This window comes from Drosophila virilis, chromosome X (assembly GCF_030788295.1).
Source record: "Drosophila virilis strain 15010-1051.87 chromosome X, Dvir_AGI_RSII-ME, whole genome shotgun sequence".
NCBI classification, from domain to species: Eukaryota; Metazoa; Arthropoda; class Insecta; order Diptera; family Drosophilidae; genus Drosophila; species Drosophila virilis.
The window spans coordinates 29,600,781-29,626,870 of record NC_091543.1 but is presented as its reverse complement, the minus strand read 5'-3'; the positions used below and the strand labels follow the sequence as shown (position 1 = coordinate 29,626,870).

The 26,090-nt window shown below is 39.5% G+C and overlaps 1 protein-coding gene across 17 annotated transcripts in view; it reads left to right on the top strand.

Moving 5' to 3' along the window:
• Positions 1–26,090, top strand: part of dpr8 (defective proboscis extension response 8) — a 402,477-nt gene that overhangs the window by 202,832 nt on the left and 173,555 nt on the right. For 16 of the 17 annotated variants that reach the window (XM_070208169.1, XM_070208165.1, XM_070208163.1 and 13 more), the window contains 2 exons: positions 2,631–2,841; positions 22,131–22,258. In XM_070208169.1, the coding sequence (XP_070064270.1) occupies positions 2,631–2,841; positions 22,131–22,258 (339 nt within the window). Of the gene's footprint in view, positions 1–2,630; positions 2,842–22,130; positions 22,259–23,798; positions 24,111–26,090 lie in introns of those variants that run through there. The other variant, XM_015171300.3, reaches the window with a different exon arrangement.

Here is a 26,090-nt window from a genome sequence, read left to right as displayed (position 1 = left end):
AAATATTAAGCGTTCCCTAAATTTGACAGAATAGAGACAACATTGGGATAAGGTATTTGTCGATTATAAGTTAAGTTTTCTGAAATCTATTAGTAAACGGTTTCTCGGAATTCCCTCTTTCATCGATCTCTCTCTCTCTCTCTCTCTCTCTCTTATCTACTACCCAAACGGCGTTTTTAATCCATATAGTACATTAAGACTTGTTTTTCTAAATTTACAAAGTGTGATACGCCCATTGGATAGGGGTATAACTTAATATATGGGCTCTTCATTTTCTTTTCGTCTCGTACCCATGATATTAACGTTATATCAGGGTGCCTTTTTTGGTTCTTCAAAGTCAACCGTTCGGTTTCTTAACGTGTATTGGAATTTTTCTATTTCCTCCTGGAATACCACTACATCCCCAACCTTCATAACATTCACGCTTGACTATTTTAAAAGTTGAATTTATTTGACTGTGAGCTTGTAGATTATTGTTAAACGTAAAACGTCAGTTTGTGTAAGTAAGTCAAACCCGATTATTCTGATAAACGTTGTAAGGTGTGATAATAAGATTAATGACGTATTTGTATTTAAGAGATGCACCACACAATTTTGATTTATGACATTGTAACCATTGATTGATTTCACTAAAATCGATTTTTTGATAAAAATGAGTAAAAAGTAAAAGGGGTACATAACAGGAAAAAGGAAGCATCTCCGACACCATACAAAATTTATATTATTGTTCAGCATCAATAGCAAGATCCACCCGTCAGTCTTTCAGTATGAAGTCAAAGATCTCAGAGCCTATGAGAGTTAGAGACTTAAAATCTGAAATGCGGAATCTAAAATCTGGAATGAGTTTGATTCCGATAATCGATCAACTGCCTCAATTCCAAGCTATCGATAAAAATCTATATTAAAATAGTGGTTTTTCATCAAATCTCTTAGATTTTTAGATCTAAGGTCACTAAACTTGACATGTAGTTTCTAGAATAGTATAGTACCTTTTACTTTATAGCCATTCCCACCACATAGCTATAAGTCAAATAACTAATCACAATCTTAATGCAATTATCTTTTTGAAAATACACGAATATTCTATAGTTTAACAAGATCCACAGTTTATTTTATGAGCGATTAAGTGTTCGTTTGGCTGTTGAGTAGAGGCGGTGGAAAGTCGTGAAGTTTGTTTGTTTGTTTTTTTTTTAAGTAAGGTACCTCCTAGTAGCAAACACCCGACTAGAGCCTTTTACTTGTTTTTTCCTAAAATTATTCTTTCTATGAACGGAAACGAATAATTTTTCTAAAAATTATCCCAGCTTAAGTGTTTTGCTGTTGCATTGGCCATTGATTGTTCTGTTTTTTCTCTTGTGCGTACCACTTTGTTTTGCGTGGTCTGCCTGATATTAGTTGAGTTGTCGACGACAATAAGATAGTCTTGATCTTGTTTGGGTGGTAATCTGCGCTTTATATTAAAATAAGGGATTTTGTCTTGTTGGTTGTTGGTTGGTATCAAGAGTCTGTCGTTTTATTTTTGTTTACCTCTGTAATCTTTGTTCAGATTTTTGGACGCTCTTCTCAACACTTCGGGAAAAGTTGCTTGCGAACATACATCGTTCGTATTTTGCTTCAAACTGCTGAGCTAATGCTAACGCGGAAAAAAGTTTAAATAGCCTTTTGGATAATATATTATCGCTTAACGACATTCTTGTTCTTGAAATAAGCACATCCGCACTGTATTTTTCATTTAATGAAGCATGTACACTATTGTCGTAGGTCATTATTGTCTTGTTTTTTTTTTTTTTAAGCAGAGTTAGCTTTTTCTATACTTCGTCGTAGTATTGCAGTAGAATCATGTTTCATTGACCACATCTTGCAATTTCTGGCTCAATTAGAGGTACTTGTCGTTTGTCTGCGTATATAAAATATATAAATAAAATTTAAAGAAGTGGACAATAAAGCTACATCTTCAAAATGTTTTATCGTTCCTCCGGCTTATATATAGCCGGAGCCGGCTTATATACGCAGACAAATGGCACTATGACTCAGCTAATTCTCTATCGTGCGAAATTGCGCGAACATAATCATGGTTTACAAATCCGAAAATCGTCCTGAACAACTGGACTCCTATCTGGTCATCAGTCCTCTCCCAGCGCTTGGCAAAGTTCTAGGGGGATGTATTTTTTTAAAATAATTCTCGACACACTCACTACCGAACGGGGTATTCTGAAGTAGCAGTTTGTCTTTATACTCAGTCATGGCATCCCTCAACAGCTGTACTGAGCTGTACTGAGCTTTAACCTTGTCTCAATAGGATTTATTTCTTTCTAATAGGACATTTAATGTGATCCTTGCATCCACGAAGGTATCGTAAAAGAGCCGACGCTATATAACCTCTTCATCAGTGATATGACATGTCAACAGCAACGGATGACCTTCAGGACTACTTAAAGCGATTGGAAAATTAAATTAATAAATCTTGAGAAATACGCCAACGCCACGTAAGCTTGCAGGAAAAACACGTGTGCTAGTATGTCTCTCCAACTTAAAAGCTAAAGCTCATTATACATTTATGTGAAGCGTTAATTAAACCAGCGTATTGATCAAATCATTAATATCACCTATTTTCATCTCTGCTCTTACAGGTATCTTGGGTCCGTCATCGGGATATACATCTTCTAACTGTTGGCCGTTATACGTATACATCAGATCAGCGATTCGAAGCAATGCACTCGCCACATGCCGAAGACTGGACCCTTCGTATACGTTATGCCCAGCGCAAGGACTCAGGCATATATGAATGTCAGATCTCCACAACACCACCAATCGGTCATTCAGTCTATTTGAATATTGTGGGTGAGTAGTGAATTAGTTAACCTACTTCCAAAATTGACTATGATTCGGATAATAGCTGACATGATACTCAGTTTTTAAGGTGTCGCGAAACTTTAAATAGTCCCTTTTTTTTTTGTTGCATGAAGGATAACAATATCACATATCACATTTGCTTCTCAACACATTTCTCCTTTAATATGAGTAAGCTCTTATGGAAAACATCAGTAGTATCAGTTACTCTTTCCGCAATAGTTATCACTGTTTGGTATAACTGGGGCAAAATATTTGGTGGTTAACGTTTCAGGCTTCAACTCAAATCCAAGGATCTTTATAAAAATGTATTTGTGTTTTACTCAATCAAATCTTTTTCCGATCAGATAAGCGGTTGAAAAAAAGGTTTTTGTTTTCCATTCGATCGGCAATATCATTGTTAAAGATCTAACATGGATTTCAAACTTTTTGCAAAATCAACACATTTAAAGAATGTATAAAATTTTATTTTTCGTGTTAAAGCTTCACATCTTACATCAACCATCCTCAACCATCAAATGAAGTTCGCGCTACGCCTTGATTTACAATTTTTTGATTAAGTTTTTATGTACACCATACAATGCGATTGCAATTACAATTCTTGTGAATGTACATGCAAATGTACACAGAATTTTAGCGCTTTGCGTTTGCAACCAACCGTCTTTCTCACTGATCTCTATGTGTCTATGTAGTCTATTTTTGTTTATGTTTATGTAGTCTATTTAATAGTAATACAGAATATTTGTACATTTTCAAATAATACATTGAATTTAATTTTCTTTTTGATTATACGATGTTAAAAAGAAGGGCGCGCGTCAGACGCTTGTCAATAATGATATTTTCTTTTGCGCCCATGATCTGCCCATTCACAGACATTTGTATGTGTATGTCTGTGTGTTGAGGTCGAGAATCAGTTAAATTTGCATCGGGGCCAGGTAGGCAGGCAAGCAACAGGCACACAAGCACATAAATGCTTCTATACAAAGAAGTATGCGTGAATAGCGAGTCCAAAATATTTTAAATGCACACATCGTAACGCTTGGGTACCCTTACCAACCCTAGCGAGCTAAAATGCAAGAATTTCGCATCGACGTGGCAAACCCTTTCTCTATTTAATATTACTCGTGCCTTTAAAAGGGTAGAAATGTGCGCAGTTTTACTTGTCTGATACATACACACACACACATTTAAACGATCCCTAAACATAAAGAGAGAGCATTGAGAGCTGAGAGTAAGTGCAAGCGAAATAAAAGTTAACAGCGTTGCCGTTCTATCGCACAAATCATATGGAAGAGAGTGCGCCAAGCACTTTCCTGTAGAGTAAGCGGTTCAAAAATACATCATGTGTATATCTTACTCCCTTACTTGCGATTTTGGACCAGATGCCACCTAAAACTTTACTCATGTCCAGTCTATATGTTGTTTGGTTAGTGAAAAAACGAAAGATACTTGATCTGTATATGCTAATCTAAAACCTGAGCATTCAGATATCGACTTTTATCGATTGCTTAGAAACGGTTCAAGATATCGTGTATCAGAAAAATCTCGAACTGTGCGATCGGAGGACCTATCATAAAACTTCCATTGTCTATCTTAAGAGGTCTGAAATCGACGCAACTTTGTTTCCTTGCATAATTTTATACCATGTACCCATTAAAAATGAAAAAATGGGGTAAAGCGAATGTATGTGAGAAAGCACCACCGGCCCATAATATATATATATTCTTGGTCTGCATCAATAGACGAGTCGATCTCGCCATGGCCATCTGTCTGTCCATCGCCATCTATCTGTCCATCGCAGGTATATCAGAATCTATAAGAGCTTAAAACTTTAAATTTAAAACGTAGATCCTGGACATGTAGCTTCTAGAATATTATATGTATATCAAGTATCTTTCATTTTATAGCTTTCACCGCCTCGCCGTTACTACCTCATACCAATTTATATTGCCCAACAATATCCAAATGCAATTGACTTTTTACATCATTTACAAATATTCTATAGTACAATAACACTGCTGCTGAAAATTTCATCAATATCGGTTAAGAAACACAAAAGTTAGCAGCTAGCGCAAATTCCAAGAATTTTTGTATACATATATACATTCATGCGCGTCTTCTTTGAGTTCAATCAAAAGCATTGCAATTGCGATTGTATTGTATCATTAGTGATTGTATCCTGTGTTGTATGTATGTGTTGCTTTTTAATTAGTTTTTTTCTCGTTAATAGCCAATAGGTGGCATGGCTGTTGAATGGAGGCTGCGGAATGTAGTGTGGTCTGGTACGAGCTTGAAACCTACCGAGGGAAATCCATTTTTTTATTTTCTTTTATTACTGCTTAAGCATTTGGTGTTGGTAGAAGAGGGTTCAGGGTATTACTGCTAAATCATACGTTAATAGCAACTGAGGTATCCCTAGTCGGGAGCTTCTGGATTAAGCCTCCTACTTGTTTTTAGTTTGAATTTTGTTCGGCTAATGCGTAATAGCGTTTATTGCAATTATCAATAAGTAAGAGGTTCTAGTCGGGAGCTCCCGACTAAGGGATACCCTGAAGCCTCTTCTTCCAACATCAAATGCATATATGTATATATTATATTTTAGAAGCTGTATGTCAAGTTTGGTGACCCTATTTACCTAAATTGCCAAAAATAAAACAGGATATCGATATCGATTTTTATCGATTGCTTGGAAACGGAGTAAGGTATCGATTATCGGAAACAAACTCGATCTGCGCAGGTAGTAGGAGCACCTACATCTAAAATTTCAGTCTCGAGCTCTTATAGGTTCTAAGATCCTTGCGTTCATATATACGGACGGACGGACAGACAGACGGACATGGCTAGATCGACTCGGCTATTGATGCTGATCAAGAATATATATACTTTAAGGGGTCGAAGATACTTCCTTCTGCCTGTTACATACATTTGGACTTTGCACATATACAATATACCCTTATACCTATTTTTAATGGGTTCAGGGTATAAAAAATACGGAAGCCTTTGCAAGTAGACTTTACGACTGGCTCGATAAAGCGAAAACGCTCGCAATAGAATGTATTCTCGGCTTCGGCTCATTGAGTAATAAATAGAAATATATGAAAAGTCACTCCGAGTTTTTGATGGTTTGTTTTGATTGCTTAAAAGTTGAAGCAAAGAGACAAATAATACCAATTTGTTAGTTGCTGGTTCGTTCCTATCATGCAGCGCGTGGAAACAGTAGCATAATTTTGGTACTAAATTGTCATTGCATTCCTCCAATTATGATGTACATTACAATAATTTTTTGATGAGGCTTTCAATGGTAAGTTATTTGTTCTAAAATGTAAGCATTTTCTGTACGCAACGATCGCACAAAAAAGCATTAGGCTATTACGTCATATAATTATATGTGTCTATTGTTTAAGTCAACCAACCACGACTACGAAATTCTCATGTTCTGTAAGTTATTCGCGTCGTGGGTGCTAGCAATAACATTTTAGGCTGTGCCCACGTGTCCAGTGTCTACTTCTTACAATTCCCGCTTGTGAGATTATAGGAGCATACCCGTTGACTTTTTAATCTCATCCATCATTCCGTCTGTAATTGGAGAGGTCTGTGGTATGTCCTAAGTAATAACTTCAATCCCATGCTAGTTCGTCCCCGTTTATATTCAGTATATAGTGCGATTTTGTAGTTCGTAAACCGTGCTATCACAGAAGCCAGGAATAGATAGATAACATGGAAACCCCTGGAACAATAATTTTATGTTACAAATTTAAAAAAAGGCGTTTACAATGCAGCCCAAGGTTTTACCGGATTATAACCTAGTGGACCACACTCCTTTAATTAGAGCCGTTGTCCCTTAATCAGCTTCAACTTTTTCCTCTGAACAAAAAGGGGGGAAGTTTGTTCCCTAGCCCCCTATTGCTTGTTACTAGTACCTTTTCCCCCTCCTCAAAAGCCCTGTTCTGGAATTTGGTAGCTGCTTCTTGCCATATACTAGGGGTCGGGCGTGGAGAACATCAACCGGTTCTCTATCAGTGGCGAATTGCATCGATTCATTATAGCCTGGAGGATGAGGTCGGTCGTTTGCTCGATCCCCCTCTGGAGCGTTATGCATTTCGCAATTTCTGAAAGAGTGCTATGAAACCTCTCAACTTGGCCATTCGATTTGGTATGCGGATGCAATGCTGACCCCAAAATTATTCAAAAGTAAAGCCCTAATGGTCTAGGACTTAAATACGGGTTCATTGTGACAGTACACGTGCTTAGCGAAAGAAAGAAGTTCATCAGTACCATGAGTGGCACCTTCACGTTCTCAGTGGTGCGCAAAGCTATGGGTTGCGTTGTTGCGAACTAAGAGTTTGTCAACGCATGTCAAGAATAATATATTGTCGGTTGAATAAAAGCCAATAACAGTAACATTTCCCCGCGCGTTAGGCGTTGTACCATGTTCTTGCTTCTTCGGATGCCTCTTGTACCTGACTTGTGAGCAAATTTTGCAGTTAAGGGCCAACTCATTCGCAAATTTTTGTCATTTTCCGAAAGTAGAAGTCAGACAAAACCTGTCTAACATTTTCCTGTGCGGCTCTAAAAGCGCGGTTATGTTTAGCAGTCATGATCTCCCTTTTTTCGTTACTTTAAAAGACGTCGACAATAATGTTCTTACAATGTCCAAATTTTTGTGGGAAAACTCTTTACGAGCTTGATCTGGCAATGGACAAGTGTGGCGAGTCGCAGTGAGTTGCGGTTATAACAGATTAGGTCCGGCAGTAAACTGATAGTGTGGCGAGTATCTTTTGCCGAATAATGTCTTTTTTTTTTGCAATGGGAGCCGCGCTTCCTCTAGAATAATTTGAATCCATTTTTCCATAACATTTTTTTTTATTATACCGTGTCTTAAGACAATAAGTAAATTTAGTAAATTATAATGAAAATTAACAGGAATAGATTAAAAATGGTTAAAAAGGGTATATATCCTCTTGATCAGCATCAATAGCCAAGTCGATCTAGGCCTGTCTGCCTGTATGTATGAACGGAAGGATCTGCAAACCTAAAAGGGCTGACGACTTGAAATTTTAGCTGTAGGTCTTCTTAGGGCCCGTGCTGTTTGTTTGTTTCCGATATTCGATAACTTGTCCCGTTTCCAAAGCACTATCAAAACTCGATATCGAAATCCGGTTTTGGAACAATTTTCAAAAATAACAAGTAAAAGGTTCTAGTCGGGAGCCACACCCGGAAAAAAAGGAACTAAAATAGCCTTAAAGAAAAAAGTCGCAATTACCATGCTGTTGGAATGTATTGTAACGCTGGTGGCTGTAGGCGGCTAGAATAGTGCACTGATATATGCATGATACCTAGGGCTGTCTTTATACTTCCACATCTGCATGCCTTAAATGAGATTTACATCAAAGTGAATATCATTATATTACTGATACATTTAATGAAATATTAATGATCTTGTTCTTGATCATTATATCAACGCTTATACCGACTATCATATTTAACAATATATGTTTTCTTTCTCAAACGAACTGATTTTTAAAGTTTTGAAACTTTATATGCTAGAAGAGCATGCTATCTTGATCATGTCTTTAATTAACTTGTTTTTGCTCATTGAGGATACGATACAACTTACGTGCGAATATAGCGTTTTACATATGATGTAGTATGAATTTTAAATGATGTCGGTGAAAGATGATTTAGTAAAGTGATGTTTGAGCTCAAATCAGCACCATCTGTAAATGAATAAGACTTTAGTTTACGTATATATGAATTAGATTATATTCCAAAAGCAAGTATACCGTTCCTTGCAAAAATCATTGTAAGAAAAACATGATCAGTTAATATTTGTTTAACTTGGCTTAAAAAAAAAATTATATATACTAGGAATAATTCAAGGGCAGCGCTCCAATTAAAATTACATCCCGTCATTCGTTCTTCTGGATCTACTGTCTGGTTGGTCCACGCTGCACCATTAAGAATTTGGATTTACGAAGATCTTATTTTGAAATCGCTGTTAGTTTTCTTTGGCATATTTCATAACGAAGGCAGGGCTGCTGCTTATATATATGTAGATGGTTTTTCAGAGTCCATTTTCACATTGGCGTTCCGAAGATATAGGTTATGTAGAAGCACGCGTGTTCACCAAAAGTCTACATCTGAGCATTGAGGCTATATGCGAGGCCATACGTGCTTGTTGCTCCTTTCACAGTGAAATTTAAGCTGTTACTGTGGCCGTCGAAGCTTCTTATGCGAACAGCATTCCGTCGAAATTTTCGCCTTTCCGTGGATAGAGAAAGTTCACACCCGTGGCTATGGCCACACGGCCTAAACTTCGCCGGCTGTTATATTGGCCTACTGATCAGTATTCGGTTGGTGGTAAATTTCTTCCACGTGTCTTTAAACAACCGGTCTTCTCGGCTTGCAAGAGATTACTTGATGTAGCTCTAAAATGCACGTCTGCTTCGTAGTGCCGCCGAAATCAAAAAAGGAAAGCACGCCACGCGATTTGGTTTGGTCTCAGCATCGGTATGCAAAAAAAAGCTCTCCAATCAACGGGATCCTTCCAATGCTTTTGACATCTAGCGTTGCCAGATCACCCGATTTACAATTTTCTCTTACCAGATAAGGTTACCACTTAAATGTAAATTATTAGGAATCTGACTACGTTAAAATAAACAAACATACTCTTCGTATTTTACAAGGCAGCCGTAACAAATGCGAAGCAGACGCGCATAAATGTGTGTGTGTACATGTATACAGAAATTCTGCTGCTGCCCCGTTCAATTGCGCAGTTGCATATAACTTTGGTTTTTACTTAACCGATGTTTATGAAATTTTCTACAGTATATCTTATTGTACCATTGTATTCTGAAAAAGTCAATTGCAAATAAATTGTGGCTTAAATTGGCTGGCAATAAAAGTTGGGTTATTAACTTGATTTATAGCTCTGGAGGTAGCGGGGAGGTGGCGGCAGGTATAAAATGAAAGATACTTGACATATATATAATGTATAGAATCAACATATCATGTTTGGTGACTCTAGCTCTTATTATTTACCAAAATTTCCCGAAAAACAGGATATCGATATCGATTTTTATCGATTGCTTGGAAACGGAGTAAGTTTTCCATTATCGGAAACAAACTTGATCTGCGCGGGCACTAGGAGCATCTATATCTAAATTTCAAGTCTCTAGCTTTTAAAGGTTCTGAGATCCTTGCGTTCATACATACGGTCAGACAGACAGACGGACGGACGGACAGACGGACAGACAGACAGACGGACATGGCTAGATCGCCTCAGCTATTGATGCTGATCAAGAATATATATACTTTATGGGGTCGAAAATGCTTCCTTCTGCCTGTTACATACATTTGGATTTTGCACAAATAGAATATACCCTTATACCCATTTTTAATGGGTTCAGGCTATAAAAAGAGCTAGAGTCACAAAACTTGACATTTAGCTTCTAGAATGGTATATATATACAAATATATCAAGTATCTGAATAGTATATATATATCAAATATCTTGCATATTATAGCTACTACCGCTACTACCTAATAGATTTTTAATCAAATAAATGAACAAATTTATGCTGGCACCAACATAAGCCGCCATTAAACTTGAATTGAATTTTCGAGAATATCCAATTATTCTATAGCACAATAAGATGACCTGTCAAAAATTTCCATCAAGATCGGGTAAAAAACACAAAAGGTTTTAAAGAAAATGTGTTTAGCTGGCCTCGGCGGGAATCGCAAATCGCAAGAATTTCTGTATTTACACACGCATTCATGCGCATCTTCTTTGAATTTTATCAACAGCATTGCAATTTTTTTGTTTTTTGTGCTGCTATTTCAATTATTTTCATTAAGACTCGAATATTGGACTGGCTGTTGAGTAAAAGCGGCGGCACATATTACGGTCTCTTGCAAGCTCGAACCCTACCGACGAAAATACTTTTTTTAAAGTTATTTATTTTTATAACTAATAAAGCAAACGAGCCTATAGCGCGAGCTGCATTTGATATTGGCAAAAGAGGGTTCTAGGTATCCCATCGTCGGGAGCTTCCAACTAGAGCCTTTTACTTGTTAATACATTTGTATAGCTTGCTAATCTTTGGATTCGTCAGTCTAAAGCCCTACTATAATTGGCGTTGAAGTCGCCACCAACAATAATTCTCATTCCGAGTTCTTAGAAGAAAATGTAATAAATCAGTTTCTTTGAGTGCGAACCTTACGAGAGGGAAGTGGGTGTGACTGTGACGACTGCATGTAAGTTATCAATTAATGTATGTTCTGTGATGTAACACAGTGTTATCTTGGGTAAGTTGCGTTGATCCCGCGCTGCCCTTGATCCAAATATGTTCTCCTTGATCCAGTAATATTACTGAAGATTATGTTTTGAAGTTGGCTTCTATTGCTGGCCTTGGGCTCAGACAATAACGAAAGATATGTTTTATCGGCAATGCCGGAGCAGTATATTTATTTCCGCGACTTATGTGTTGCGCGCCTCATATAAAACTAAAAACTAGGGGACAAGCAAATTATACAAATACCCTAAGCCTCAATGCATCACGCCATCAAAGCATGGTCGGCAAGCCGACTCAGCATTCCATGCAGTGTCAGCTTACCGCTGCTGGCCGTTCTTAGCGCAGAGCGCTGAACTCAGTTCTAGCGCGTCAGCATTGTTAATACGAAGCTACTTAATTGCTAGGGCAATATATTTATGCTTAGTTGTTAACTACCCCCCCCTCAGGATGATGGCCGTCCTCGGGCATGTCGTATTTGTCAATCGCCTTCTGCATCTGCATGGAGGCTCGTCTTTTCCTTAGCACCAGAAAAAGGAAGAATGAGCCAATTAGTCCGACATTCAGGACCGCGCCAATCGCGAACCAGAATTTAGGCGAGCCAGCCGCAACTACCTCCTCCTTGAAATCTCGAATTGATAGCAAGTTGTTGATGTTCATACGATGCAGGAGTGGTATGCTTAGTGCCGGGTCATGTCCGATGATGTTTAGGAGCGGTGACCTCACGATGCCAGGCTGCTTGCTTAGTGATTTGCGCAGGTTTACAAATTCTGTGCCATTGATAGTTGCAGACCGTTCGAAAGTTATCAGGAAGGTTCCTGAGACGGTTACCTCTGCGTCATCATCTGTTCGGACGCGCGCTGTCGCTTCGTTGATAACCACGACGCCGTCATCTACAGGCATTATCGCTTTCAGGTGGCTAGGTTGAGTGTGGCAGTTGGCGATGTTTCCCGCGTGAAGGGAGCTAGCACAGGTTCCGCGCCGTGCTCGTTCGCAGAAGGTGTTATGCGTAGTTACGGTGCATCCAGTAACTGCAAAGGTATCCTTTTCGCATTCCGCCAACGTGTCTTCGTCGAGTCGCAGAATGGTTTGTTGGTGTGAAACGGGGTAGACGGAGACCTTTTGGCACCTAAACTCAACTTTAGGGTAGGCTATTAATATGTGGATAATATTCTCGGACTGAAGGACCTTGATCTTAGAAGCTTCTATCAAGCTAACTATTGGGGTATCTTGTTCGATAAGTGATTTTAGATCGGTATGATCAAGGATTGTAGGATTTACTATGCTTGCTTTTGCCAACGTTATGGTGAGTACTAAATTTTGAATTTCTGTGTTCAGTATTCTATTTCTTGCCAACAGGGTCTTGAATAAATGAGGAGTGTCAACCAAATCGCCTTTGCGGGAACTGATAATTTTATTGATAGTGTCCGTTAGTCTGTTTATTTGTTTTTGAGTTTCGGAGTTTATTAGTATCTGTTTGGAGTTAGCCTCCACCAACTGCGTCTCTGTAACGCGGATCCTTAAGAAATCTGAAGCATCAGGGGTGCCAGCAACAACCTTCAAGGCAGTGCCTAAGAAATCGAGGCTTCGTGCAAATCTGTGATGCACTTGAAGAACGGACAACAATGTTCTAAGGTGATCTGTATCTACGTCTAGTAGTTTGCGCATATGCGACTGTGGAAAGGAATCGGACAGTCTTTCCGTCTCGTCTATCATACTAACAAATTCGGAAATGTTACTTGAGTGCCTCAAGTAGCTACGTTGATCGAACACCAGTACTTCCCCGTCTAAGACCGGAATGTAGTTGGCATGCGAGAAGTCGGTGATCCGAGCATTTACCGCTGCTAGTGCCACAAGCAAAGTGAGTGCAAACCTGAAATGGACGAACAATATAAGACGGTGTTTAAACTCTGAGTTGGCTTACTAGCTAATTGTGGAGGAAAACTTATTTCAGGTTGTCCTTATGGACCACCCTCCCCTTAATGAGGACAGACGTTCCCAGGTCTGCTTCGACCTTTTGTTCTGAGCATAAGGGAGTTAACTTGTTCCCTACCCTCTTGTTGTTCTTCTGGAACACCTTTTCTCCTACCTCGAAAACGCGGTTTTGTCTGGATGCATTGCACCTTTTGATATTGTCTTGCTGTGCCTTAATTAGCCTGTTTTTGACGTTCCCGCGACGATCAGAAGCTGCTGCATGAACGACCTCAATTGGTTTCTCGAGGGTTACTGAGTGCAAACTTTTGTTGTACTCTATCGTAGCCTTTAAGATTAATTCTGTAGTGTCGCTGATTTTCTTGTCTAACTTGAGGCATCTCGCAATTTCGGTCAGGGTGCTATGAAAGCGCTCCAGCTGGCCGTTTGAGGTGCTGTGAAGCGGAGCCGCATTCACAATGCAAATGCCGTAGGCGTTTCGGAGCATCGAAGTGATGGTCTCGGAATTGAAGGCCGCCTCGTTATCGCAATAAATTGTCTTGGTTGCGGGAAAAAGGTTAACAATTTGCAGTAGAGGGCTTGTGACATCGATTATCGTTCTGGATAATATCGGTTGGACGACTGCAAATTTTGAGAATTTGTCTATGCAGGTCAAGAACTGTTTCTTGTCTGTCGAGAAAATGTCAATATGCAACATTTCGCCAGTATAACTTGGTATAGGCGTTTCCCCGAGTTCTTGTTTCTTCGGGTGCCTATCGTATTTGGCTTTAGTGCAGACCCTGCAGTTTGCAACCACTTCTTTGGCCAGACTGGCCATATTGGGAAAATAATAGTCCCGAAGTACTTGTTTAATGTTTTCCTGAGCTGCTCTGTGCGCTCGATTGTGCTCGGCAGTGATGATTTCTAACTGCTCGTTTTTGTCCGTTATATCTTGCACAAGATTTTTGCAATGCCAGAATTGGGTAGCAGGGAAATACAAAATCAGGTCGTGTTGGAAACTTGCCAACGTGGGAAGATCGCAATGTATTGCATTAACGACTCCAGAATTCACAACTTCTTTGAGGGTTTTGAGAATTGAGCTCTTGTCAGTGTAACTGATCAAGTGGCGTGTTTTGCTGCGAAACAGCAACAAGTTTCGCTTTAGCGGAAAACGCGATTCCTCTAGGACAATCTGGTTCCTAAAGCAATTCAAAGGTTTGTCTGTTGTCTCGACCGTGTAGGTCAGGGAAAGTTCGCTGTGAACGGTTGCAGCGTCCGAACGGGGCCCATCTTGCAGAGCATTAATGTTTTGCCTTGAAAGGGCATCCGCCACCAGATTCTCTTTGCCCGGTTTATAAAACATTTTGGCATTGTGCTGGTCAATGTAAGATTTCCATCTTTTAATCTTGGAATTCGTGTTCTTGTCCGACACAGCGAACGTGAGCGGCTGGTGGTCCGTGAAAATGTTAATTTCCCTAGAACCGTACAGAAAGTTCTGCAATCTGCCTAAAGCCCACACAATGGCCAGCAATTCTCTTTCGTTAGTGGCATAGTTTTGTTCGGCCTGTTTTAAGGCGCGAGAAATCATTGTTATTGGCCTATTGCCTTGGGAAAGAACCGCGCCAATTCCACTGGCCGAAGCATCAGTGGTTAAATCGAACGGTTTCTGGAAGTTTGGATACATTAACATGACGTCTTCTGATGCCAAAATACTCCGCAGACGGTGAAATGCATCGCGTTGAACTTCATTAAATTCAACAGGGATTTTCTTTGATACGTGCCTACTAACTGAACCATTTTCCCCTTTAAGTATGTCCGATATCGGACGCGCTATAGCGGCAAAGTCCTTAATAAAGACCCTATAGTAGTTGGCTAACCCCAAGAAGGACCTAACGCTGTAGACATTCTTTGGTTCAGGGAATTCCTGAATGGCTTTAACTTTTTTGGGGTCGGATGTTGCTCCGTCTTTGGTTACAATGAAACCCAGGAATTCGATACTTTCCTTGAAGAAACAAGTCTTTTCGGGGCCTACACGCATGTTTGCGTCGATTAGACATTTTAACACAATGTTAATGTGTTGAAGGTGCTCCGTTTCGTTTTTAGAAAAAATTATGACGTCGTCTACATAGACAAAGCAAATCTTTCCTATATGTTCCCTCAGGATATCGTCTATTGCCCTTTGGAATATGCTGCTTGCATTGCGCAGGCCGAATGGTAGGCGACAGAACTCGTACTTGCCGCTGCTTACTGAAAATGAAGTCTTTTCGCGGTCATGCTCCGCAAGGTAAATTTGATGGTACCCCGACTTTAGGTCGAGGGTAGTGAAGTATTTTGCCTTTCCTAGATTTGCTAAGATCATGGGGATGCTCGGCATGGGGTAGCGGTCCGGTATGGTTTTTTCGTTCAGTTTCCTGAAGTCGATTACCAACCTTTTTTTTGGGTTACCGTATGAGTCAGTGCCTTTTTTATCAACCACCCATGTTGGGCTGTTGTAAGGCGATCTGGAGGGCCTGATTATGCCATCGTCCAGTAATTGTTTGACTTCTTTGTTTATGAAGTCAGAAACACCCATGAGACTCGGGTATCTTGAATACACAGGCTCGTTGTCTACTGTTCGGATTGTAGCGATAACAGCAGTATTAAAAGGGAGAGCTTCGTCTGCATTTGAGAAGGCTCTTTTGTTTCTGAGTATCATGTCCCTGAACTCTTTCTTTACGGAAGGGGGGACTACGATGTCGTTGACATCGGTGAAGTTCACATCAGCACATTGATAGTACTGGAGTTTTTCGGATGTACTCTGGTATTCCAGAGTGTTTTTTGCCAAGTTCAATTTGACTCCGGCTTGTGTTAGCAAGTCGAAGCCTATGATGGCGTCGAAAGAACTTAGGGTATCGAGGAGAAAAAACGGGGAGGTATGTTGGAAAATGTTCATCAAGCATTTGCGCTTGATTTCGGTAGACCCGTGGATCGAGTTTACCGAGAATGACTTGGCGACCGGCGTTATGGTCTTTAGCTCTGTTAAGGGCTTCACATAATTTTTTGCCGCGCCAGTGTCAATCAACATCTTCAGAGTTCTCCCAGCCAACCGTCGTTCAATGTACGGAAGCCGGGAGTGTTCCCTAAAAAATTAATCGAGTCGTCACCAGGTGCGTACTCGTTCTCACTCTCTAGTTCTTCAACTGCCTCTTTGGCCGCCTTCTCGAATTCTGTTACGGCTTCTTTGGAATCTGATTGTACGACATTGTTAACGCGTTGTCGTCTTTGACCTGTTGAACGGTCTGACGAATTCTTGCGTTTTGGTGCGTTGGACTCATTAGCCTGACGCTTGCTGTAGTCGGTTTTTTGTCTAAATCTGGAGGAAGAGTCAACTTCCATGGGCTGTGGAGCCTCAGTTTGATTATCTTTAGGGGCCTGGGGCTGGGGACCGCCCTTTTGGCGTTTCACAAAATGGGGATTTCTCTCCTGATTTTGCTCATCTTTGTTAAATCTGGTTTGCTTGCCTTGGGCACGGTTTTTGTTACTTTCAGCAATTTGCGCTCGGTCTTGCAAGGCTTTAGCGTAAGAGTTCGCGAACATGCTTCTCTCAATGCTAGCTTCTGCCTCTCTGGCAAGGGCCAGAGCGGATGGTAGATCTTTTGGTTGTGCAGGGAACACAACCGCTCTCAACGGCTTCCTAAGACCGGAGATAAAGGCGTGCAAGGCGTCGTCTCTGACCTCCCGGTTGAGCAAATCCGCGCCTTCTTGGTCGTGAGACATTACAATTTTGTTAGTTACGAGCGTGAGTTTCTTTTCGACGTCATCGTAGTATTGCATCAGGGACATTCCGCCCTGCGTAACTAACTCCAAACATTGTCTCAGCAAGCGCAAGGATGTTTTGTCCGAGTATGTGCAATCTAGCCTAGCTAGTATTGCATCGAAATTTAGGACAGTGTTGTGAGACACTAGTAAGGCTCCAGCTGGGCCTTTGATTTTGTTCCTAATGATCGCTACCGCTTGGTAGTGTGCAGTGCTCTTTGGATAGTTCTTGAATAGTTCGTACGCGTAGATGGCTGCTTGCCTCCACGCTACATACTCATCCTGTACGCCGGAGAAATCCGGCACAGATTTAATAATGTCCAAGGGAATATCGCATTTGGCGTTAGGATCGACGGATATTTTCTCGTATGTGACGATTTGCGGCGCCTCCACCTGCAAACTCTGTACTTGTGAAGCTAAAGCGGTTATTTGTGCTTGAAACTGATTTTGTTGTTGCGCTAAAGCTTGCCTGATGGCACCCTCAATGAGATTCTGAACTTGAGCCGGCTCCATTTTTTCAGTTACAATGGTATCTGCAGGAGTAGGATCTACTGAGCAATTGATTTCCCCCTCCCAGCTATCGTCACTATTATATTCGACTTTTATCTCCCTATAATTCCAACTCATTGGCTTATGGTTGGCACTTTTCAAACTTAGGCCGATCGAGAAAGATCGGCAGGTAACGCTGTTGGCAATAGTGGAAACTGGTGAATCTTGGGGTATGCAATATTTATTATAAAAAATTGTTAGGGGTATGCAGCAAAAAATATAATGCTGCCGAAAGTATGCAATAATTATTCGTTTAAGGTATGCAATGCTTTATTGACAAGGAACGGTGGTAAAAGTATGCAACAGTTTTTAGTGAAAGTATGCAATGATTTAAAGGAATGAAATGCTGGCAGAAGAGAGCAGCAATATTTACTTTACTTTACAAGTTTTTTAAAAAAAAAAAAAAAATCACACGTATCGGTACGTGGCGTTCGTGAATAATTTCTTCAAACTGAAATCACTTATGAACTTACATGGTATGAGTTCCTATTTATTGGTTGGGCGCCAGTTATCAATTAATGTATGTTCTGTGATGTAACACAGTGTTATCTTGGGTAAGTTGCGTTGATCCCGCGCTGCCCTTGATCCAAATATGTTCTCCTTGATCCAGTAATATTACTGAAGATTATGTTTTGAAGTTGGCTTCTATTGCTGGCCTTGGGCTCAGACAATAACGAAAGATATGTTTTATCGGCAATGCCGGAGCAGTATATTTATTTCCGCGACTTATGTGTTGCGCGCCTCATATAAAACTAAAAACTAGGGGACAAGCAAATTATACAAATACCCTAAGCCTCAATGCATCACGCCATCAAAGCATGGTCGGCAAGCCGACTCAGCATTCCATGCAGTGTCAGCTTACCGCTGCTGGCCGTTCTTAGCGCAGAGCGCTGAACTCAGTTCTGGCGCGTCAGCATTGTTAATACGAAGCTACTTAATTGCTAGGGCAATATATTTATGCTTAGTTGTTAACTTGTATACATTTGGTTTCAATTGTGGCAGCTTGCGGATACGTTATTCCTAGTGCTGTCCATAATTTTAGAGCTCTTCCCGCCGGATAGTCAACGCGGACTATTTTTTATTGTTTTATTGCGCTCTCGCTCCGCCCTTTATTTACACTAGACTTCCAGTTTTTAATACAATTTATAAATCAACATGCGGATCTGCGACAACAACGGCCACCATAAAGCGTATGGGGGCTTCTTTAAACGGGTAGCCGAGCCAACTTGTGGATCGGCCATTTAAATTTAAACGGAGCGTGATCAGACATGATCAGACAGTGATGTCGGACGACAATCCTATCAAGCGTAAATTAACCAATGTCGCTCACATATAAGGCTCATGAGGGCTCTTGGGCCAATTTAATTCAGAAGAAGCGGAAACTTGGCACCATACGAAAGAGGAGCATTTGCAAGTGGTCCCCCTACTTGCAAAAACGAAAAGGAGCTTCAACATCCGTCTATTTACATACATTTTTTAGTAAAGAGGAACACTTAAGCAAACACTTTCAGGAGCTTGTCAGCGATGAAAAACGATCGATAGTTTCCAAAATATCCCGTCGGTCTACCATAGCTGCATCGAACGGCATCAACGCAAGTAACGCATCATCATCGCGGCCTCTTGAAACAATATCTGCATTTTCTGTTGTCACATATTACCTTAGATTGTAGCCTTGTATATGATGACGAATGCATGTTCAGTGGAGTATGCGCTGGATCCAGGTTTTCTTCGTCGCTAATACTACAATTGTTCTCGTACGTTCTTTTCATTATTAAAAATAGTTCCTCACGTACTGTTTTGAAGGGAGAATCTTAGAAGCCGTATGACCAACTTCGAGTCGTGGCAGGGGAAGGGTAATATAGAAGAAGAAAGAAATAGAAAAAAAGATTTTCTCAAGCGTCCTTAGTGGTGTTATGGCCACCCCATATTGGGATACCGTGGTCGTATGCCCGACCCTACAATGGTCACCAGGCCATGGTTTTTGAAGCACAATAGCGTTAATCTTTTAGCGTCGGCATACTTCGGTGCGAAATGATTTCCGGATTAAAGCGGTAGCTTTTTTAAGATTCATTATATAACAAAAATTCATGATACAAATAAAACAAGTGGTTCTTGTCGGGAGCTCCCGACAAGGGAATACCCTACTATTCCAACACCAAATACAGTTGTTGCATTGATGTTTTCGCTAGCTGCCCATCCAATTGCGCAGTTACATATAACTTTGTTTTTTTCTCAACCGATCTTAATGAATTTTTCTACAGTATATCTGATTGTAGCATAGAATTTTTGTGTGTTCTCAAAAAGTCAAAGTCATCGACGATGATAGCTTGAGATATTTGACGCTGACAGTGGTAAGTAATTGATTGATTTAGTCGAAGTAAATGTGTCCCGTTAACGGACACTACTACCATGAGAGGGACGCCATACATTGCACGCTCCTTCGCTCTTCGCATGCTTTACACAAAATATGCATGTTCTTGCCACATTCTTGTTGTTCTTATTCTTGTTGATTTCTGGTTGTCGAAAGCGCGTGCAAAAAGTTCGTCTAGGGTCGGTTTTTGGTGAATATATAATTTACAGTAGTTTTATAGTTGCCATTGATTCGTAAGCCCCCCAATTCTTTCATTAGCGCATGTGTTGTAGATGCCTATTGTGAGTAGTCAACTAGTTTGAAAACGCCAACGTCAATTTTTGTGTCGATCTCTTTGGCAAAAGCAATACGCAGCACGAATGCTACATCTCTTGTGAAAAAGGGTTTCGCGTCCGGCTTTGGGTGTACCTTAACAGCAGGTCATTTTCTCTTACTCTTAGCCAATTCTGTTGCTTGTACTCCTATTGTTTTCATCGCACTTCTTTTTATCATGATTATGTCCAGAATTATGTACTTGGTATTGAAAGCATTTTTTCTTAGGATTCCAATAAAATCCGTTTCTTTTCCAAATATGTAGATCCTTTGTCGCCCACACAGTGTGTCCAGATATCCTTCTATTACATAAAAATTTAGATTACGTGAAGTCTTTCCATGAGTCATATTGACAACTGCCCGTCCACAGCAGTTGATCTTGCTGCATAGTTCCATGTGTCTAGTGCCAATGGTATATGCGTTTGATCAATCTTCATTGTTGAGACGTTTTGCTACCCAAGAACTTGATGTATTAGATGATTATATAAATTATAACTTATCAGTGTCATCTTGGACTTACTTACCTTGCTTATTTGCCCTACTTGCAATTTCTGCGCAAGTATTGGCCTCCACACCCTTAGCACTAGCTATGTATGTTGTTTCAGGAAGGCTTGTTGAAGGCTGCTTCCTGATTAGCGGGAATTCCGGTTTGCGTGTAAACTCTGTATCTGCAGCTTTGTTGTCATTACCTGCTTAAGCTGACCGTGGTTACAGATCCCTGGAATTTTCATATCGTATGCCTCTGCAAAGGTTGATGAGTGTTTCGCGATCACCTCATCGCAAGTGATACGATTTTGTAGCCGAAAAGGCTTTGTTCAGTCAACGTTCTGTCTGGAAACGAGTCGTACTTGTAAATTGATGCTGCATGTTTCCAGCGTAGAATAAACGCTGCTAGTGACTGCTTATTTGTGTAAATATTTCGTTAGCCATAGAAGTAATTAATTATCACTTCCTTAATCTCGCTGAATTGTTGTCTCGGACCAGCTCCCATATGCACAAATAATAATGGTGGTGGTCAACATCAGCAATTTTACTTAGTTGACCCACTTGTTGCACTGCTGACTTAATGGCGAGTGTCAGTGAACTGATGACGTCTCGTGAATGACGTTGTGTGCTCTTAATTTATCTTTATTTAACTTCGGACATTTTACAATTATTGTAATAAGTTTTTTTTAAATAAGAGTAATAAATAGATCGTTATGCAATAGGGCGATTACTTAAATGCTAAGAACTTATATAATACATACGGACAGACGAGTATGGCTAGATCGTTTTGGCTATAGATGTTAATCAAGAATATATATACTCTATGGGGTTGGAGATTCTTTCTTCAGTCTGTACAACACATTTGTATAAGCATTTTTGCAAAACTTATACCCTTTATAACCATTTTCAATGCTTTAAACCAGATTCGAGTGCCATGTTTATATCTTTCGTTTATTAATTTCTAAGATCGCCAAGACTTATAAGTATTTATAAAGTTCTCTGTGAGCTTTACTTATTATCCAAGAAGGGTAGGCTTCGCCAAAAGTGTTAAACACTTCTGAAATCAAAATAAGTATATCATTAATATCAAGATCAACTTTATGAAACCGTTTTTCGCGAATTCAGCACTGTTGGGGGTGAAATTTCTTAAATCGCTGTAACATGTATTTATTAAGGAAGGTGACACTCTGCGAAAATGAATAAACTCGAAACTGGAAACGAAAATGTTTTTGATGTCGTACGGTTAGCAAAATTATTTACAAATCGGTTTTGATGTGTTGTTTACTAAAGCTTTCTAGCTCTAAAGGTTTGGACTGTGCGTTGATAACCAATCAATCAATCATATGTAAAAAAGATAGTTGACTGCTTGTAAGCGCAGCTTGGTGCTGTGTAGAGGGTGACAGGGGACTAAGGGATACTCTATTAACTGTTTTCAGTCGTATTCTGGAGAATTGTAGAGAGCACAACCTGTGTGGGGTAAATGTAAAGTCAGTGGGGGATCTGACGTGACTTTTTCACAAAGTAACGCTTTTTTGTTTATCTTTATCTCTTCTCCAATGCAGAGCCTATCACGGAGGTCATTGGCGGGCCCGAGCTACACATCAATAAAGGTTCCACCATTAATTTAACTTGCATTGTAAGATTTGCACCGGAACCACCCCCAACCGTTATCTGGTCGCACAATCGGCAGGTGAGTTTCAATCCTGAGTTATATCTAGTTCCACCTAGTTTCGGGAAAAATGCACTACAGCTAGAATTAGTATAGTAAAACAATTATGTATTCAAACAATATAAACGTGGAATTTATGAAAAATGCTCATTATTCTGAATCATCACAGCTACTTGAACCTTTGGGAAATATTCTTTCATTCAACGTTGACTTATAAGTCTTTTCTCCTCTAATACTCGAATGTCCTAAGATACAAATTACACATGGGTAATTTATTTGTATGTGTATCCTGTGCCTACTGAAAGGTAGCGGTCGGAGTATTATCCAAAGTCGAACTTACCGGTAAGAAGCAAAATGCTCACAAACTAAAATTCAATTATATGGCTACAAGGACAACAAATCCGGCGTATTGATTTATATCTCTTATGTTACAAAAAGTAGAGTCACCAAATTGGACACGTAGTTCTAGAATGGTATAAACAGATCTATTATCTTTTATTTTAAAGCTTACGAAAACCTTCCGCAAGTAAATAATTGGAACTGCCCACAAATGAATGCCATAGTTTGCAAGTATTTTTTTGTTCTATAGCAATCGGTTAAGAAACACAGAAATTCTTAAATAAAACGTGTGCTGATATTGACACATGTTTGCGGCAGCTATCGCAAATGCAAGGGTTTCTGTATACACACATATTCCTGCCTATCTCTACTCTATAATCTACGTTTTAATTGTGAATGTAATGTATTCTGTGCTGTGTACAGTAGTATTGTGCAATAGAATATTCCTATATTCTCATAGTTTTATAGCTATGTGGAGGGGGTGTGGAGGTGGTGGTAGCTGTAAAATGTAGCTGTAAAAGATGCTTGATATATATAAGTTAACTGATACCATCCGCGGTGACGCAATGACCACGCGATATCAGCAGCTAAGTACTGACAAAACATAAATAACGGTTAGCATTGCAGCGGTCAGGGCTAGCACTCGTGCTTATGGTAACCATCTGATTTGCACGAGACGCAAGCTCAGCTTTATAACTATCAGCGGCTTCCGGCAACACAAAGTTACTACTTATTTTTGGAATTTAGTCATTAATTGACATTAATATTGTCTGATTGTGCCGAACCTCTTATCGTCTTATTGTTACGCCTATCGGCCAACACCTACAACAAGGGGAAGCAACTTATTTGGTTCCAAACTGATCAGCCATATTGTTGATAAACTAGCGGGTGTGGGCCTTGCCCATGGCACGTATGTTATAAAATCAATGTTTTCAAAAAGCTTAACAAACAACATTCATACAACCGCTTTCCTCCCAAATCGCTGAAAAACGTATTCATTATATTCCAATGTAGAGCTTTGAAAATAAGTTTGATGCAAATCGGACACGACTTAAAAGTAGCAAAAAAAATCCTTAAAGTGAACTTTTCACCGTAGGAGTTTAGATTTTGTAAACAAAGGTGTGACACGTCTTAAATGTTTTTTATGTAGACCCCCCGAAATGGGCTATGCGTTGAAAACCAAGTAGTCCATTAGTCAGTCAGGAAAAATAGTTTTTTATATAGAGATTAATAATATAAATTGGTAGTGAAGCAAACAAACAGAAAATAAATAAAAAACGCTTCAATTAAGTGGTCCGTATAATCTGAACACGCGCAAACAGTGCGTGCGGAACCCGATTTGATAGTCGATTTCTGTAGCCCATTAAAACTTAGGGCTGTTAAAAATTGCGACAGTGAATGAAAGAGCATATTGAAAAGTTTTGGACACCGGGAAGAAAATGAAGAAAACCCAGATAAAATGAACGCAGAAGCGGGGCACTACGAACAAGCCAGCAACAGCCTGAGAGTGGAATTTAAGCAACAGATAATAAAGGTAATAGGTGAGCTTATAGGCACCCACATAACGCTGCCGGAGGCTTATATCTATGATGACGACTACTTAGACCAAGAATTGAGTCAATTACCATGCTGTTGGTAGAATTCAATAGAGACGCGTATGAATGTGTGTGTTTACATGTATACAGAATTTCTTCACATTTTCCCTAGCTGCCGCAAACACGAAGCTACCCAAAACACAGGTTCTTTGTGTTTCTTAACCGATCTTGATGCAATTTTCAGAAGAGCTTATTGTGCTATAGAATATTCGTATATTCTTAAAAAGACAATTGCTTTAAAATTGTAGTTTAAGTTGGTGGATTGTTCAAATGTATTTAATTTATTGCTACGTATTGGCTTTAAACAATTTTATATGGGTTCAGGGTATTAATTAAAAAGTTCCCTCAATCGGGAATATTAGAATATTCGCGTATTCCCAAAATGACAATTGCGTTTAAATTGTGCCTTATATTGATGGGCTATAGAAATCGGAGTTTTTTGTTGATAGTTATGTGGTGATAGTGGGTGGTGGCGATAGGTATAAAATAAAAGATGACCGAGATATACATACTTTCTATTATTCTAGAAGCTACATGTCAAGTTGTCTTAAGAGCAAGATTTTAATATCAATTTGGATTGATAATCTGAAAATTAATGAACACGAGCTACCAAAGGAGAACCTTGTCCTTTTAGTGCCTTGCAATGTAACTTCTGAAGTTGACAGGTTCCTACAGTTCAATATTATTATTAAGTCAAGAATATAATGTTATCAATAAAAAGATTAAAACCGCTTTCGTGTTGAAGTGCAAACAAAATTGAGAATATTTGTTATGAACAGAAGTGTATGTATATATCTGAATGTCTACAAGCTACCAAGCTGGTCGTCGATGGTGTCCCATTTCTATATGTGTCGCAACATCAACATCCTGTCTATAACTGATGTTGCGTTTTTGGGTTGATGTAGCAACAAACTGCTACAATGTTGTGTAGGCACTTTTAGTCAAGTACAGGGTGCCTTACTTAGAGTCGACCACACAGTGAAGATTGGTTATGTTGGCTTGTCTCATGGAGGGTTGGGGTGAGCCTTACCATCTCGAGAGGAGCTGAGATGGTAACCCGCGCACTAGGAGGACCTACGATCCAAATTTCAAGTCTCGAGATCTTATAAGATTTGATATCCTTCGTTCATATGCACTTAATGGGGTCGGAGATGCTTCCATATGCCTGTTACAAAGATTTGCACAAATACATTTTACCTCTTTTACTAATTTTCAATGGGTTAAGGGTATAAAAATGACGATGTTACCAAACGAATTTGTGATCAACTACAAGGTTTGCGCTGTTGTGTCTTTCATGGTTCACGACCGGATCACCGACATTTCCCACAGTGTATACATTCCGATACTGGTATGGCTCCAGAACGCTAGTGCTTTAGAATATATTAAAATAGCTGTGGCCCAATTAACAAATTCGAATAATAGAGAGACTAAAGTAAAGTAAATTCACAGACACAAGAGCAAACAAAATATTCCAAGACCCCAACAAGTTAATAGATACTGGTCACCTGTTTGAAGTCTTATTATGAAGGAATCAAATGTTGATTACCGAGATCCATAATTTAATGTTCACTATCAGTCTTGCTATTTTGAAATTTGAATTTTGGTTGATCTGTCCTTTGTCACTAGCATTAAAGTCGTAGCAACTATTATGGTTTTACAATCCAACGGTAAAATACACTTTGTTATTACTTTATTGATACTCTAACATTAGGTTACCCTGGTGAAGAGTCACCTTATATCCATTAGCGCACAAGGGTAGAATGCTGCAGCTATCGAATAACATCGTGGCTGAGTACTTATCTGAAATATTAGCGGTCACAACCGCATCGGCATTATCAATGGTAATAATTTCGTAAACAGGGACAACATACAAAGTCGAAATCCCAGAATAGTAATATAATATATAATAATAATACAGC